The sequence below is a fragment of the Pectinophora gossypiella genome, chromosome 24 (assembly GCF_024362695.1).
Source record: "Pectinophora gossypiella chromosome 24, ilPecGoss1.1, whole genome shotgun sequence".
NCBI lineage: Eukaryota > Metazoa > Arthropoda > Insecta > Lepidoptera > Gelechiidae > Pectinophora > Pectinophora gossypiella.
The window spans coordinates 3,801,873-3,820,465 of NC_065427.1; the positions used below are offsets into that span (position 1 = coordinate 3,801,873).

Consider the following 18,593-nt stretch of genomic DNA (forward strand, 5'->3'; position numbering starts at 1 on the left):
TATACAGAGTGTTAGTGACATCGTAACGAATACTTAGAGGGATGATTCAGACTATGATTCTGAGTTAATATCAAGTGGAAAGCAAATTCATGAAAATTTTAGCGACGGTTACTTTCACTTGATATCAACTCAGAATCATGGCCTGAATCACCCTGAAAGTTTTCGTTACGATGTCACTAACACCCTGCATTATCAATTTAAAGTGACAAATGAATCATATTCATTTTGAGAACTTGGGGAGCAATTCACCTAGAAAAGCAACATTGTTATTTGACATTTGTTTGCATTGCGCACTTACTTTTATATGCGCAAATGTCAAATTGCAATATTGCTTTTTTTAGATGAATTGCTTCGATGTGGCCTTTTTAATCCCCCTTGTCTAAAGTGTCACCAAGTTGTCTTATGATTACTTGTGTTTCTGCCCACCCCTAAAGAGTAAGAAAGATAAACTAAACATTAAGTATTACATAAATAATAAATCACCACAAACTATGGCTCACCTTTTGTGCTGTCCTAAGTGCCCTAACACCTGCACTATTAAAGACCTGTACGAAGCCACTGACAATGCCGTAAGCGTGGCCAATTATTGGTCAGCAAAAATTTAGTTTCGATCGCCATCGACTCGCAAAGAAGAAGAATAATAATAAGAAAATATGTTAGGAACACTGGCAATACACTTTTGAATCTTTTCCACAGATCAGAATAACGCGTTCAAATCACACAGACAGTTTAAAGTACAGTGCGTGAAAATATACTTTAAATAATTCACCGTAACATTAAAAATAAGGACGAAGGCAACACCGTGTGTCATGACATGTATATCCCGGATTTAATTTCAGTACCTATTATTCGCATGACACCGCTTTTCACATTATAATTGAAATTTAAAATCCAATTATAACGCATTTTATGTTTATTTGCACCATTTTAATGTTATGACAGCGATATATTCGGTTGTATTTTGCTGAAGGTTTTGAACGGAGTATCTGTAAAAAACAATATATTTTTATACATAATGCTGCTAATTCTATTCTGGTGCTAATTTAAGTTATATATCTGTCATTTTCTTATCAGCCGAACAGGAAAGGGACGGGTAATCGACAAGCATAAAATTTATGGAACACACGTCAATTTTAAGCACAAATCTAAAACAACTGTCTAAAAAGCACACGTCAAACGGTTTGCATACCAGCGAGATACCTTTTTGATTCGCCCGGGTTATTCATTCGTTTACTCATTCTTCCTAAAATTAAGAGCTGTCAATCATCCGTCCCTTTCCTTTTCGGCGGATAAGAAAATGACAGGTATAACTTAACAGTGCAGTGCTTGGTGCATATCGTTCTAAGTAAAAAAACATCTTCACAATATAGGTATTTATAGACTAAACTTCATCGAATAACTGAAGTTCGTTAAAACAGACCTAAAACTTGCATTGGACTAAACTTAAGCACTTGGTTGAGTTTGCAAGTTTATAGTACGGAGAAGTTTGGGGTTAGAATAAAAACTTGGTTAGAGCGAATTAGAATTTTGCTCTTAAGGTTCCGTGCTATATACCAACATGGGATAAAAGTCGTTATAATTTCCATACTAACCCGCATTGGAGCAGCGTGGTGGAGTATGCTCCATACCCCCTCCGGTTGATTGAGGGGAGGCCTGTGCCCAGCAGTGGGACGTATATAGGCTGTTTATGTTTATGTTATTTCCATACATAAATGCTTCTCAGGGACCTCAGCTAAGTTACATACAATTATGAGGGTCTACAGTGATAAAAATGTATGAGATTGACACAAAGTGACATGTCAATGCCAACAAGACGAAATTACGATTACTTTTATAAACTGACTGTAGAGAATGGAGAGAGAAACGGGAGGCCTTTGCCCAGCAGTGGGATCTTGAAAGCTAAATATCAGATCTCAGTATAATATTGTCATGTAGCGTCAAATGGTATTGAAGTACTGATCTTTCAGTCATTAAAAAAGTATTCTTCACATTTTCTTTACCAAACAACTTTACTTGGCAAGTTGATTCCTAACTACAACATCTCTGAGCGAGTCACACTAAACTACAGCTCAACTATTTAGCCGGTTGAACGTCAAACTTTAGAGTTGAAGGAACGGCGAAATTTAAAAAAGCATTGCCGGTTGAGCTAGGGTTTGCGCGCGCAATTACGTCAGTAAATGACTTCTCTTCGTGGTATAATTTTGCAGTCTAGCCCGCTCCCCCTTCTGCGAGAGCTTTTATTTTTCCGACTGTACTTTTGTACTTACGTAGGCGACTGAGTCTGAGCGGGTAGCGGAGCTAGCGGATAGCACATGTGTGGTTTAGCGATTCGGTAAACTGTAAATTATGCTATTCAAGTATTTCGATTGCGTGTCAGAACTTCAGAAGCCGTCCAGTGGCTTGATGTGGACTTGTGTCTTTGTTTCCTTTATCAATGTAATATACAAATATACTCAGATTGTCTCTCGTTCTCCCAACCGCATCTTGACTTATTTATTTATTTAATCGATCACTTACAGCTATGGACATTATAACATTTATTTAAGGATTAATGAAACAAAGTAAAACAGTACTAATGTGTAAGCCAATTACAAGTGACCACAACATCTAGTCTATTGAGATTAACTTCTCAGCAGCCAAAATCTCACTATTAATAACAGTAATATATCATATTATTGCACTAGTTGGTACAAAAAACAAATAAACTATGCTAATATAACTAAAAAATATATACTATTTACTACTACTGACTACACTTACTGTATTTATATTTCTATTGGCACAACGTCTTAGCGCAATCAGTTATATACGCTTTACAAAATAGTAGTTATTTCAATATAAATAAAAAAATATTAAGCGACATGTATATCGCATCTTATATCGCCCTATTGTAAACAAGGCAAGACTAATGCTTTAAGTAAGCAATAGTATTCTATTCTCTTTTGTTTTGTATTTTTGTTTTTTCCTGTTTGTGCAATAAAGTATTTGTTATGTTATGTTAGGATCAGTATTGGAGATAATGAGCCGACAGAATTACGCGATAAACTGGCGATAATTCACCGCCCTTCGCTGCAATAGGGCCTGACCTTACTTTGTCATTAAAAGGGACAAGCCTTGAACGTTGTAGTTTTTATTTATTTTTACGATGTTGATGTTCCTTATTGGTTTAAAGAAGCGATAAAATAGTATTCCAATTTGTTGAATTGATTATTTGACGATACATATCGTCGGTTTATAGTATAAACCATCACATTCTGATGTGTTTTTCTTCAAAAAAACCTCTTAAAACTAGCTTGTCTATTGCTAGGTTTTTACATACATACATACATACATAAACTCACGGCTATTTCCCACCGGGGTAAGCAGAGACTATAGAATTCCATTTGCATAGGTTTTTACATGCTTACGTGGTTTTCGATGTAATGCCACGAATGCCAAAATCTATAAGCTATTTATTAGGGAAAGATGATAGTATAGTACAGGCATAGAATAAGGAATAATACTACGTATAGATCGGCAACTCTCCGCTCCCCACCAGCGTCTGAGCTGGGTTTACCTCACCCCCCCTCGAATATAGTTTAGACTAGAATTTGACTAGAATAGTATGGCGTCAGACGTCACACACACAGATGCGCGTGTACGATAACGTCAATGTGTGGTGTCTGTGTAAAACGAGGTTGTTTGTATGAAGTGTCCGGGGTGTGGTATATGTATATAGTATATACGAGTATAGAGAGATACTCGTGACCATCTTGTGGTTCATTGCATTAGCGATTATTTTCTTATTTCAATTTAACCCGTATGTACGTAAATATTGCTGTAATTGCATAATATTCTTCGACTTAAATTTAAATTCGACTTCGACATCGTAATAAAGTACAATAATAATAAAATGTATTATTAAAGTTTTCATAAGCTCCAAGCTCCTCCGTGCTTCGGAAGGCACGTTAAGCCGTTGGTCCCGGCTGCATTAGCAGTCGTTAATAACCTTCAATCGGCACTGGGCCCGCGTGATGGTTTAAGGCCCGATCTCCCTATCCATCCATAGGGAAGGCCCGTGCCCCAGCAGTGGGGACGTTAATGGGCTGATGATGATGATGATTATTAACGTGTTCTTTTTTGTTTTAGGTAAATTTGACCCTCACCCGGCAGCAGGCTTCAACATGGGCTACCTCATGGCGCCTTACCCTTACCCCAACGGTGGGGCGCATCCCCTTCCCGTGTCTATGGTGAGTACTAGCCACATAGCCCATACAAGTTAAGATTATGTATGGTTGTATGGGACATACCTAATAGTCTACCATTTATGGTCAGTCACATCTCTAGCGCGAGCAAGCCAACTCGTCTCAATGTTTGGATCTGGTAATTTAATTAATATCCTAAGTAATACAGTTCATTCAATTGTTTGTGTGGGGTTTTATTAAAATTACCAGCGCTCCCTACAATGGTCACGAGTACTAATATGTATACACTTTGATACCATGTCACATTAACTTTTTTGACAAATTAAACCGCATGTCTCATTAAATGTCAAATATGATAGTGCGACAGAGTTCTAAAGTGGGTACATGATATTGCTCATGACTATACAGTGTATTATAACACACATATTATTACGTCTAAATAAGACAGGATGTTAGAGACATCTTAAGGGAAACTTTTAGGGATGATTCAGAACATGATTCTGAGTTGATATCACGTGGAATTTTCCGTCGGGAAAGTATGACTCTAAGTGAAAGTATAACTCAGAATCATGGTCTGAACCTTCCCCCTTAGTATTCGTTACGGTGTCACTAACACCCTGTATTGTACTCCACAAACCTGCAGTGGAGCGGCGTGATGGAGTATGGTCTATACCTTTTTCGGTTGATTTAGGGGAAGCCTGTGCCCAGCACAGTGGCACGTATAAAATTTATTTTTCTCCCTTAGCACAGGTAGGTGCATTTTTTTTTAAATCTAGGAACGAACGTATATAGGCTGTTTGTGATGACCGAAAATGACCTAATGAATCCAGACTAACCCTTCCAAATCAAATATAGACTTATACTAAACAAAAAACTAAAAAAATTAAACAAACTTACGACCGCGATGGCCCGAAATTTAATCGTCGGCGTTACTATTTTTATTTGATTATTTCCTCGTAATAACCACAGCACGTGCCGCCCAGGGAACGAACCCGGGACGCCGGAAACGGTAACACAAACAGTTTTTATTTCTGTACTCATCCTGTATCAGCCGACAGGAATAAATAACGTCTCATATTGATTTTGATTTCGTTAAAAGCTTTTGTTTAAAATCTTGAAAATGTTAGGAGTTTTCTAAGAATTTGTGTTCCGAAAATTTACTTTTAGTTGCGAAGTTTTTTTTTTAATGAAATAGGCTCCCGGTCGCCCACAATCTTACCTGATGGTAAGTGACGATGTGGTCTAGGGTGGATCACGCTTACCTAGCAAATACCTATTCACTCTAGCCTTTTTTTTAATCGGGGTGAGACTTAGGACGACATTGTAACACACTACCACTACACGTTGCTCTAACAGAAAGCTCAGTGACGCGTGGGTACTTAGTTCATCTTGCGATGGATGTACCTCTGAATAGCTGAAATTGGGTATATATTCGTAAGTTTATGTTATGTTATATTATGTGACACATAGGTATTCTGTTTATTACATACTCGTACCACTGTTGGGCAAAGGCTTCACTTCGATGATCTAATAAATCTATTTTTAGAAAAAGAAACTGAGCCATTAAGAAATAACTAATCAAAAAAAAAACTAATAGAGAATAAACATAGTTATTCTTACTGAATTTTTGTACTAAATTCAAAAGCAAGTTAAAGCGCTCTACTAGGCATAATAAAAGCATAAAAAGCGAAAAAATATAAAAAGCAACTTTTTTAACTGGCAAACTGACCGGGAAAAATAAAAAAGCTAGTGTTAAAAATTACTGGCAGGAAAGTTGAGAATTTAAATTTAGATTCCATTGGATGACAGCTCGAAAATCGAACGCGCCGGGAGCGCGCGTCGATATCCAATACCTACCCCTACTACATACACTGGGCGCCATTCAAATCCTTTGGAACTCCATAAGAAACGAAAAAAGAATCCACCGCGAAAATATGAAACTTGAAACGCAACAGGTGGACATGCGCCCGTCTCATTCTTTTCTACGAGGTTTTAAGTCTCGTCTCTGTTGTGCAGAAGCCGCCCCCACGGTCGCCGCCCCCGCTCTGGGGCGGGAAATTTAAATGAAGGAGGGGTAGGGATGGAAATGCTTTTCTTTTTGCTCGCAGGGTGTGTTTTAGAGCTTTTGTCTGGGTGAATGCGGCCGCCAATTTCGGGGTCGCTTGGGTACATTCCGTCTCGGGATTTGAAAATCGAACGCTATATTTTTTTTATTATAATTCTCCACTGCCAGTGCTTTTTTCCTTTAAAATTACTTCTTTATTTGAAAATATTGTAGCCGCATATTTTAAAATAACAGGCAGTATCTCTTCAACAAGAAATTTGTATGATTCCGTGCTTCCGTGGTGGAGTACGCTTCATACCTTTTTTGGTTGATTGAGGGGAGGCCTGTGCCTAGCAGTGGGACTATTTATGTCATGTATCTCTTGATAAGAATATCTTTTCGTTCTTTATCGCTAATGAAAATGGTGCTAAGTCATGTGACTAGGTGTTCGCTGTGGCATACTTGCAATACAAAGTAATTTTCCGTAATTAGTGAGAAATAGTGTCGCGAGCAATTGCATTGATAATGCAATTACATTATATATTAATTGCTTGTTATTCTCGGGTCACTGTTATCACAAAGCACCTCTTTAGTACTTATTTGTTAGCTTCTATGTAGTTCTGTGAGCGAATAAAAACATAGAACTCGGTCTGACAAAAGGATTGTGTAATTTCTAATTCAATGGACTAATGATATGGGCGATAGGATAATCCCTTGTCACCATAAGGTTGAGCGTTGGGCTCACGATCCGGAGGTCCTGGGTTCGAATCTCGCTTGGGACATATCACAAAAGTCACTTTGTGATCCCTAGTTTGGTTAGGACATTACAGGCTGATCACCTGATTGTCCGAAAGTAAGACGATCCGTGCTTCGGAAGGCACGTTAAGCCTTTGGTCCCGGTTACTATTTACTGATGTAAGTACGTAGTCGTTACATGAGTCATGTCAGGGGCCTTTGGCGGCTCAATAGTAACCCTGACACAAGGGTTGACGAGGTTGGTAATCGACCTCACAATCCACACGATAGAAGATTGATCTCCCGAGAGAAGTAGTGCATTGTCTGTACATACTTGACTGTATGATAACAAAAAAAAAAGAATACTAAATAGCGGAGTCCATATGCCATTATCTTACCTATCTGCACGACCCATCACGCTCACGTCCTACCGGCGTGAGCTGTCACCCCAGACCCATTCAGATTACAAGTTGTGCATTGTCATAACGGTTGTTTTAAGTCGTGCTTAGATACTCATTTTTGGGTTTTTTAAGGTCGGTTAATAGTATAAATTATCAGATGTACGAACTGTGTTTTTCTGCAAGATTGAACTTACCACTGGGGGGGGGGAAATATGGATAAATATCTGAAAATAAAATATTTCATTCATTCATTCAAATTGGCCACATCGAAGCAATTCATCTAAGAAAGCAATATAGCTATTTGACAGTTGTTTGCATTGCGCACTCACTTTTATCTGCGCAAATGTCAAATTGCAATATTGCTTTCTTAGATGAATTGCTTCGATGTGGCCATTTTAACCCCCCTGGTCTCTGGTACACCGGCTTGTCAATCGGGGAGCGCCAGTTTGAATTCCGGTACCAGACTTGCACCAATGCGATATTAATATAAGAGCAGTTTTCACTAACACAGTTTGCTCGACCATTATAGACGGCGATACAACTTATCGCGTTGGTCTAACAGAAAACGCGGTGAAGTGTGGGTACTTAGTTCATATTGCGATGGATTTACCTCTGACTACCCCAACTGTGATATAGCCGTGTGCTTTTGTCATTTTTATTTTACCGGATGCCAAAAATGACATTTACTTATTTATAAAAGGATTTTTCACTGAAATGTAATACGAGAATCTGTGTTATTTTATTAATAAAAATTCGTGGACAAGCACATTGACTGAAACCAACCTTTAAAATATCGATACTGAAATTTGAACTTTACCGGGATAAGCAATAAAACTTTTACAGAGTAGTGATTAAACAGACATTGAAGGCCAATGATGTTGATTATTACCCTACATAAAACATATATTTATGAAAATATCATGTGTGTACGTAAAAATGTACCTCTCCTTCCGAGAAACTGCGAAAGACATACTTAAATACAAGGAACAAAAATATAATTGCTATCCAAAATTCTAGATTAAGTACATTAAATTCACGTTTTTTGGGGTTATTTATACGTTTTTAGAATACAAAACATTACATTGTTTTAGGTTTACGCGGTTATTATCATAATTAAAACACATAATAACGCGTTTAAAGCACGGATATGAGACTCCCGATATTTCGACACTGTTGCAAGTGCCATGATCACGGAATGACTGATGAGATTGGAGTGGAGTAGGTAGATGCATAATTTAATCCGAACCCGGGTAAGAACCCGTTATTATGTGTTTTAATTACAAAAAAATACGTTGAATAACTGATTCTGATTTCATAATCTCAACTATATCCTAATTGGGGTAATAAAAGGTACATTTACCGCAATATGAACTAAGTAGGTACCCACACCTTTCCGAGCTTTCTGTTACACCAACGTGAAAGTGAGCCATATCGCAGTCTGTAATGGCTGAGCCAAATGTGTTAGTCAAAACTGCACTTAAAATAAATTAAAAACTTATTCGTGCAAGTACCGGGGTCTGAGATTTGGTATTGGGATTGAGGTTTGGTAATTAAAACACATAATAACGGGTTCTTACCGCGTTTAAATCAGGGATATGAGACTCCCGATATTTCGACACTGTTGCAAGTGCCATGATCACGGTATGACTGAGGTTTGGTATTGGGTTATAGTCGTGAGCGTATGTTATCTATGTTATATCGAAAGTTATTATATATGTATTTGTTACCACTGTTACCGTTAATTTTACCTAACTTCACGATTTGAAATTTCACTCGCCCGGTTTGCATGGAGAATGCAAGATCTTTCTTATAGGAGAATTCTTATTAGAAAGAATTGTCTTAAACGTAGTACACAGTACTCAACTATTTTAATTGGCAATTTCAAGTATCGAGACGCTTTTGTCCGGAATTTTTCCGATCACCGCACTTGCGCTTAAAAAGAACATTCTAATTCGTCTATCCGTCGATACCAGGCATAATTCCGGCAGGGAAAATCATTACATACGCCCCGGTAATTCGGATTTCGAGAGTGCCGTCCCTCTCCTTCCTCACCCCCAACCCCCCTAACTCACGTTGCATCTCATTTCGTCACTACTCTATACAACTTCGCCTACACCCCCACTGCATTGTAAGCGAAACTCAACTTTACCAAAACGAAACTCGGACTATTTTACCACACTTTCCCACCCAAGAAGTTGATATTGCAATTGTAACTTTGTACTATAGGAGCTAAAGTTAGATTTTCTTTGGAGTTTCTTTCGGTTACGCGCGGATTTCGACTCTAATATCCGAGGGTGGATAATAGAGGGGACGGTTTCCTCTTATTTTTTCGTGAATTTTTTATTTAAGAAAGGGATAAGATTTTAATGTGGCCGCTTTTATTACAACGATTGTGAAATATATCCCCATTGTTAGGAGTCTTGATGCGTATGGGGTTTCCGCTTAAGGTATTTTGTATGGCAGGACTGTAATGATGTTTCAGGGTATAAATCCGTGGACATTTTTATTTATTTTTCTACGAAATGAAGACTTTTTTCGTGATTAGTGTGTCTGACTCGGCATTCGTTGTCAATGTTTACATTACTTGAAATGAGTTCTTTCCTTTTGTGGTACGCTGATAGATTCATTTCGATAAAATCACAGAAAGCTAGTTGAACTAAATACCCCCCTATAAATTACTTCATCTTGCGATGAAAGTACTTATGAATACTCCAATTGGGATATAGTTCTAAGCTAATGCATATTTAATAATCCTTAAGGCAACAATTTAAGTAAATGTCCTTATAGATTTAGTACCATTTACTGTGAACCAGCTTTGCGTGTATGAATCGATTGATGAATGTGGAGGAAGCAAGACGACTATGTCAGGATCGAAGCAAATGGAATTTCATAGACTCTGCTTACCCCGGTAATAGGTCTTCTTCTTCTATCGTGTGGTTGTGAGGTGGATTACCAACCTCATCAACCCTGGTAATAGGCGGGAAAACGTTATAATTACGAGTATTTCTTCATTTTCATTACCTTTTAAATTTTACATACAATCTTCTTCGCCCCAAAAGTTATGCAGTGAATACCACACCTAAATCAAAGCAAAACATAGCGCGTAATAAACTCGTATCAGATACATACTACATTACAATAATGAGGTACATGTAAAACAATCACTGCTAAATGGGTTCAATCATTCAATTCAATCAATAACTCAATGATTGAACAATGATTCAATACAGATCAGTATCACGTTTGCGTCATATAAACACGCAGAAACGCCGACAAAGAAAACTTAATTATTATACCTACTTCCGATTTGGTGACTCAGATTGTGGTGCAAAGTAGAAGAGGGTACGTTTCTTGTGCGTTTTAAAAACACATTCCGCCACAGCATAACATAAGCTGACGGTTATGTCCCAATTGGGGTAGTCAGAGGTACATCCATCGCAAGATGAACTAAGCACCCACGCCTCACCAGGCTTTTACTTCAGGACCCCGATACCGAGCAAAAGCGTTAACGAGCATATTTATCTGTAAATCCCTAACTTTGCCCATCTTTTTTACCCCTTTAGGGGTTGAATTTTGCAAAATCCGCTCTTAGTGAGTACCTACGTCCTAAAAGGACCCTCATGCAAAATTTGTGCCTTGTAGTTATGAGTACGGTTTATAATATTTTTTATTGTTTGTAGGTTTTCTAGACCTTCAAGTAGTGGCAAAAAGGTGTAGTGCTCATTTAGCTTAGTTTATGTATGACAAAAAAATATATTTCGATCACCGAATGGTGTGGATACACTTACACCGTCTATTGTAGCTGAAAATTACACAGCGAGGGTCCCAACACCCTTAATATTTCTGGACCCCGATACCGACCACGCCGGCATGGTCGACGATTTCCCTCAATCAGCGCTTATCGCTATCGACCCACTAGGGTCGATTATTTCAAATATTTTTCCTCTCAGACAACGCCCTGAGCCGAGGTTCGCGCCCAACTGGACACCCTCAGGCCTGTTGTCTTAAACGTTGTACCGGGTGAGAGCCTTCAGCGCTCCCCATTTGTCCGGCCAAGTAGTTAATGCCATCTGCGTCAAATCTACAATAAGTCACTTCAAAAAAAATCACCGGGCTTTCTGTTAGACCAACGTGATAGTGAGCCATATCGCAGTCTATAATGACTGAGCCAAATGCGTTAGTGAAAAGTAACGTCTCTAAAATAATAAAGTATATTCATAGTGACGTTCATCTTATGACTTACATGAAATAATCGGTAGTTATTGTTAAGAAGTACCTCGGTTCAAGGCCGGACAGAGCCGGGGAATGTAGGCTAGCTTCCGGTAGCAACGCCTTACCAAATTGTGGGCAGAATACATAATTTGTAAAGCCTTTCTTTGAACATTTTAAATAGGCACTTAAATACGGACTAACTTTGAAAAGAAAAATACTAAAAAAAGAAACATAAAGAGGATCGGAAGAATAAAGAGAATGCCTTTCACAATATGGTCCTGTGGTTCGCCGGGTTGCTTCTCAAACGGGGAGCACCGTTTCGAAACCCGGTACCGAACTTGCTTTAATTTATCTTAAGCATAGACTAAGGAATATACTACGTATACTCTCCGCTCCCCACCAGCGTCTGAGTTAGATTTACCTCACCCCCCTCGAATATAGTTTAGACTTGAATCGTATGGTTTCAGGCGCCACACACACAAATGCGCGTGTGCGATAATGTCAATGTGTAGTGTCTTCTTCTTCTATCGTGTGGGTTGGGAGGTAGAGTACCAACCCTGGTGTCAGGGTTTCTATTGAGTCGCCAAAGGCCCCTGACATGGGCTCATGTAACGACTACTTACTTACATCAATAAGTAGTAACCGGGACCAACGGCTTAACGTGCCTTCCGAAGCACGCATCATCTTACTTTCGGACAATCAGGTGGTCAGCAGTGTAATTTCCTAACTAAACTAGGGACCACAAAGTAATTTTTCCCCACCGGGAATCGAACCCAGGACCTCCGGATCGGTGTAGTATCTATGTTAAACGAGATTGTCTAAAGTGTAGTTTTTTGCAGTGAGATTGTCTTATGTGTAGTTTTTTGCAGTTGGCTGGACCATTATAGACGGTAATACGGCTCACCAGTCACCGCCTATATTATATTGATCTAACAAAAAGCTTGTTTAGGCGTGGATACTTAGTTCATCATACGATAGTTGTGCCTACTGTCTACCTCTGACTAAGAAATCAAAATATCAAGAAATCAAACTCATAAAGGCCAATCAGTGGTTCACAGCCCGACCCAGGATTTGTACTAGCAATAACAGTTCAATAACAATAACATATAAACTTGTTAGTGCAACTAGTTACTTAGTTATGTTCTAGTGCATATCCAGGACGTGGGAATTTAGTCGAAAGCTTATGGTATGTTATGATAAGCAGCCATAGATTTACTAACTACCGTAGATGGAACATCACCGCTCAAAAAGTGGGACGCAAAGTTACTGTTAATTTAGCGACGTTGACAGTTCTTTACCTCAGTGCGCGATTAGGCGCCGAGCTGGCAACACGGGGAAGTGCGTGGTAAAAATTTGCAAAAATAGAAGCTCAACGCGAAAAAAGAAGGATAGAACATCATATTTCGAATAAGTAATGACATTGTGCATGTTATCATAGTATAAACATTTTAATTTTCGCAGTAAAACCCACCAAAATGATTATTTTAGTTTAAAATACACTAAAACAAGTACTCCTGGTCAATTCGAGTCGCAGTATAACTCGAGCGCGTTACGAAGTACCACGCGCTAATATACGTAATAAGACGAAGCGAACTTTTTCAATATGACACGATATTATTGAATTTATATACCGCTGTGTACGAATGTATAGCTAAACAAGCGCCAAGTTTTCGCCGCATTTTTGTATCAAGCGCTGTATCAACGATAGTGGTAAATCAATGTAAGCAGCATAAAATAACGTAACTTTCTTTATATTTTTTTATGCTATTTGCATGTTGCCTACCTTGAAATAAATAGAGCGTACTTCGAAAAATAAGCTACTGTATTTTTCACTCGCATGTTTTGTTGCTTCGTTAAAAATTCCAAAAGGCTAAATTAAAAATAGTTGAGAGTATTAAAAATTCATAAATTTTTTACATCGTTGCAATATGGCTGCAAAAATTTGGTGTGTTAATAAAAACTGAGCTTCCCGTTTCACCTGTTTGTAGAATAATATCATCATCAATTTAAGAGCCACGCTCTTGTCGGTGTAGCATTTTCCATTCCAGTCTATCAAAGGCCAATTCCTTGACTTCCCTATAAGACACGACGTTAACCTTTTCTTTAATCTGTAAAATAATAGAATAATATATATTGGCATATTTGATATTTTAATTTTATAATTGTTTCGTTAGTAAATAGATGAAGAATGTGAAGTAAAACCGTTTCATATCGCCCATTTGGTAGAAACATACTACTAAAATAAAGGAAGGTAGAAATGTACTAAGTCAGAAAACTGGCTAGCAGAACTGAATATACTACACTTCTTTTAAAATTAAAATAACTTTTTAAGTACCTACACATACAGGTTAGTACCAGCCCAATACAGGTTAGGTCACATACCTTCGAAAATGCATTTCTCGGAAATATGGGTTTCCTCATGATGTTTTCCTTCGCCGCTGAGCACGTGATAATCATTTATGATCCAAACGTGTATTCGAAATCAAATTCGACAATCATTGGTTTAGGCCTATGCTGGATTCGAACCTGCGACCTCAAGTGATGTTCAGACTCTTTTCGTCTATTTTATATTAATATAGATAAAGATTCTATCATCATCATTACTAAAAGTTGAATACCAAACCTATTCACTCTCCCTAGCTCTTAAGGGTAGGACGCCGTAAAATAATCAAACTTAAGGGTTGTAGGGTGTCATCACGCCAGCGGCGAGGGGGGCTGGGTAGTAATACTTTTAAAAGCGTCCCTCCTAGTGCTTTGTCGGATATCTCATTGTGTTTCCTCCCGGAGTAAAATGATGTAAGTCTGTGACGTAAGAATTGCGATTTTTTCACCTGTTTAGCTTATCTAGGTCGCCTAGTTGTTTATCGTGTTCTAGGATTATGTCATGCCTTGTTTGGACGGGTGCATGATGCGCTCCCCATTTGTCTAGCCAAGTAGTGAATGCCACCCTAGTAACGAATTGGGTCGTGTACTTGATTCAAGATAAATTATGAAAAAGACACATCTATAATTAACGAAAAACATTTTCTTTTACTTATTTAACTTTTTTATATGAATTTTAAACAAGAAAAAAGGTATAATAAATCCGTCATTTTATCGCGTTTTTCTACGATGTCACAGTGTGCTTTTTCATACAAATTTTATAGTAATTTCGTGTTTTGACGTTTAGTATAAAAAGTAACTGATTTGACTAGTTGAAAACTAGGCTATTGGAGTAATCAGGTTTGTCTTGCTTCTAATAACAACATGTGGCTTTATGGTTTTACTCGAATGTTCTTTTAAAATCCAAACCCCATCGTTTAACTATTGTGTCTTGAAATCTCGGCGTTAGGAGGTTATCTGCTTCTATCCTGTGGGTTGTGAGGTGGATGACCAACCTCATCAACCCTGGTGTCAGCAGCCGCCAAAGGCCCCTGACATGACTCATGTAACGACTACGTACTTACGTCGGGACCAACGGCTTAACGTGCCTTCCGTCATCACTTTCGGACAATCAGGTGATCAGCCTGTAATGTCCTGACCAAACTAGTTAGGAGGTTATAATACGGAATCTACAGTAAAAGAAATGGACTCTACATTTCCCTTTTTATAAGCATTACTAACTCAAGCTACCTACATCTTCATATATCAATTTTCTTCCCATTCCCAGTAAAAATACGAACCCTTTTACCATTTCCACTGTTGAATATCACCATACGAGTCTACCAATACGCCGCTCCACGTTCGTACGGGACGGTAATTGCCTAGAAAGTCCTATTTCATCCCCCCCACACCCCTTCTACTTCGTAACCCTCCCCGCGCCCCACTTACCCCCCTGAGCTAGATTCAGTGCCAGACCTAATCTCGTTCTATCCAGTATTATTGTGAGCGTTTTTATTTAGTTTTTCTGAATAGATTATTGTGGCGAGGAAAAGAGAAAAGTATATCGTTTTCCAGTTTGTTACGAGTAAAGTCTAGTTTTTTTGCTTATAATACCTACATCTATAGGTGTGGGGTTTGTGGTATATCTATGATTTTTGCTTATGGCTTTCTGTCATGTCAGATGTCAATGGAGTTTTGTTTCGGTTTCTCAAATAAAATGCAAGATTTCACCGACGTTTTAAGTGAATATATTACAAGGTTGATGTAATTTGACTAGTTTAGGTGAATAAGTAATATGAGTTTTTGACTTAGTTTTAATTTCTTCTCGTGACAGAATCACATAGGAGGATTACAAAAGGTACAAGAAGAAAATGAAAGGACATTTGACAGAAAGAGAAAGAAAATACGGAAGTTTGAAGAAGGACACCTGGTTGGTACAGTCATGAGCAATATAATGTACCCACTTTAAGACTCTGTCGCACTAACATATTTGACATTTGGTGAGACTTACAGTTCAATTTGTCAAAAAAGTTAATGTGACATGGTACCAAAGTTAGGTATATTAATGCTCGTGACCGTACTCCGAAAAAGACTATGATCCACACCGGTATTATTTGATAGTGGTATAATTCTTAGGAGCCGTGGTGACCCAGTTGGCAGGACGCTTGACTCACACTGTGTTTACCTGTTCAAATCCAACGAGCCTAAACCAGTGATTTTCGAATTCACGTTTGAATTTTAAATGATTAACACGTGCTCAGCGGTGAAGGAAAACATCGTGAGGTAACCCATATTCTACGCATGCGCACTGATCCTGCGGGCGTTTGCAAATCCACATGACACTAAAACCGCCCTTAATATGTTGCAGATAGACACAGATACTTTTATACTTTCCTGCAAGCGCAAGACATACCTGAATTGTAACAATATTTGCATGCTATTGTTCATAGCTTATAAGGAGGAACTTCTATATACATCCACCTATTTATTTTCAAAGGCAAATAAAGAGTATTTCTATTTAGTATTAAGTATATGCCTCACATGCATATATTACAATTGGTGACACACAATGTAGCTTTGCGGTCGTGCCAATTACTCATAGAAAGTGTTAAAAATAAACATTTTATAACGGTTTAAAGTCATCAAACCACTGACGCACTCTTTCAATCACACTCTAAGATTCATGATAACGAAAATACGATGCAATTAGTTACATTTTACAACACTATAAAAACGGCAATATAGAAAAACGATTGCATACCGCAAGCCCAACAATAAAAGTGTTATTAACAAAACCGCTCGAGAACCGCGGCTTACCCTTAACCCTTAAACGAGCATTCGATTTCACACCACACTCTTAACAGAAATGAAAATATTAAATCCAATTTACCAACTAACCCCTCGATTATCCTCTCAATAAAAAAAACATGAATATCATAACCATTATAAGTATTACAAGCTCTCAAAACGCATTGTGCAAGCCCTAATCGCAACACAGTGGGCACACCCCGCTTATTTGCTCGGCAAAAAATGAATATGATTTCATGGCAGGTTAAATCTATTATATGGGGATTAAGTTATGAGTAATATTTCTATTTGTAAAGGGGCATTTAACGAGTTATTTGACGCCTGTTGGCATCGCGTGTGGATCGAGGGCGCTATTCACCAGATAACCCATAATTATGCTCCATCTCGCCTCCATAAGCAGGTTTATAAATGTTTGTTTTCGTGACAGGTGAATTATAATGATTGTTGCCGATTAAACGGATGTCTGCGCGTCGCCTACTTAATGCTATCGAAATGATCTCAGTGAAAATGTTGAGTAATAAATTACTGCCGACGAAAGACAAGGCGTCTAAGATTTATTTTGGTAATATTTTTTCTCTCATAAATATGTATTGGGATTATTTGGGGCTACATGTATACGAGTATCGTAGGTATTACCATTAAATATAGACCCTAAAATACATGTACAAAGTATATTAATTTCCATCGAATACCAAATCAAAGAGCATGTCTCCTGGGACCAGCCCAGTGGCCTCTAATGTGCCCATTCCCTGGACAAAGCGGATTATTTTCGATGTTGTCATATCTCGTACCTATTAACATAATGTGGTGACTTGATTCCCTTGTTTCAGTTTTTTGTTTCGTTTTTTCACGCTTTTGTCACACTGTGTGGTCTAATAGGTAATGTTTTGACTTTTTTCTGCTATGTGCGCTTCGAAGAAGCGATGACTGATATCCATTATGAATGCTTAGCCGCTTTGCTTAGCGGCATAGAGCATTAAATATGAAATCATATTTCCAGTAATAGTGCCATTGGAAGTTAGAACGGCAAACAAATTGCTTGTTTTCAAACAAAGCTTACCCTAAATGAGTATGTTAAAGTGAAAACTAAATTACTGGAGCGATTACCGTCTCCCTAGCGTTTACTTACAAAATACTCAATTACGTAAACAATCCAAAGAAAATACTAAAAAAAAATACTTAAACATTGTGCTTGTGAAGGAAAACACGGCACGCCATTACCCACAGTTGCTAAACAAGCGAAGTTTTCCCACAAAACGGTGGGTTTAACGTTAATATTTAAGGGTTATTGTTTGAGTAATTGCTCGCTCGCGAAACGACCTAATGGGCACACTTTAGAATATTGTAAAAAAAATCGATTCACCCATATTTGTTGTTAATTATAGTCGGTTGAGCCGCCTTTCCTCCTCCGCTGCTTCGAATGCGATTTAAGACCCTCCCTGGTCCAATTACAGAGTTCTCAAAAGTCCTCCCCCGTTACCCTCCCTCTCATTTTTAGATCGAGCCTCGTTTTAATGACCTCTCCAGTTCCCGATGTTCATTTGTCGCGAGGGTTTTGCGTACGATTTTTTCCATTTTTTGTCCATGTAGCCGAGTTGAAGCACTGTGTAGGAATGTGCTCGAATTTTCAACGGCAACGTATCAGTAATACGAGAGCATATGTCTGTAAAAAGAAATTTGAGTAAAGAAAAAACCCATATTGTGTCCATTTTTGACATACACGAGTACCTATGTTTTAAATCTGTCTTTTCGTATTATCTCGAGATCTTTTTAAACAATCCACATGGCTTATCCCTTTCAATAGCTTTAAATCGTCCTGAGTCTTAAGCAATGTACCCGTTGAGTGCA

At 38.2% G+C, this 18,593-nt stretch overlaps 1 protein-coding gene across 9 annotated transcripts in view; it reads left to right on the forward strand.

The window, feature by feature from the left end:
* Positions 1-18,593, forward strand: part of LOC126377867 (protein pangolin, isoforms A/H/I/S) — a 192,960-nt gene that overhangs the window by 90,899 nt on the left and 83,468 nt on the right. For all 9 annotated transcript variants that reach the window (XM_050025891.1, XM_050025890.1, XM_050025885.1 and 6 more), the window contains one exon: positions 4,129-4,229. In XM_050025891.1, the coding sequence (XP_049881848.1) occupies positions 4,129-4,229 (101 nt within the window). The remainder of the gene's footprint in view (positions 1-4,128; positions 4,230-18,593) is intronic.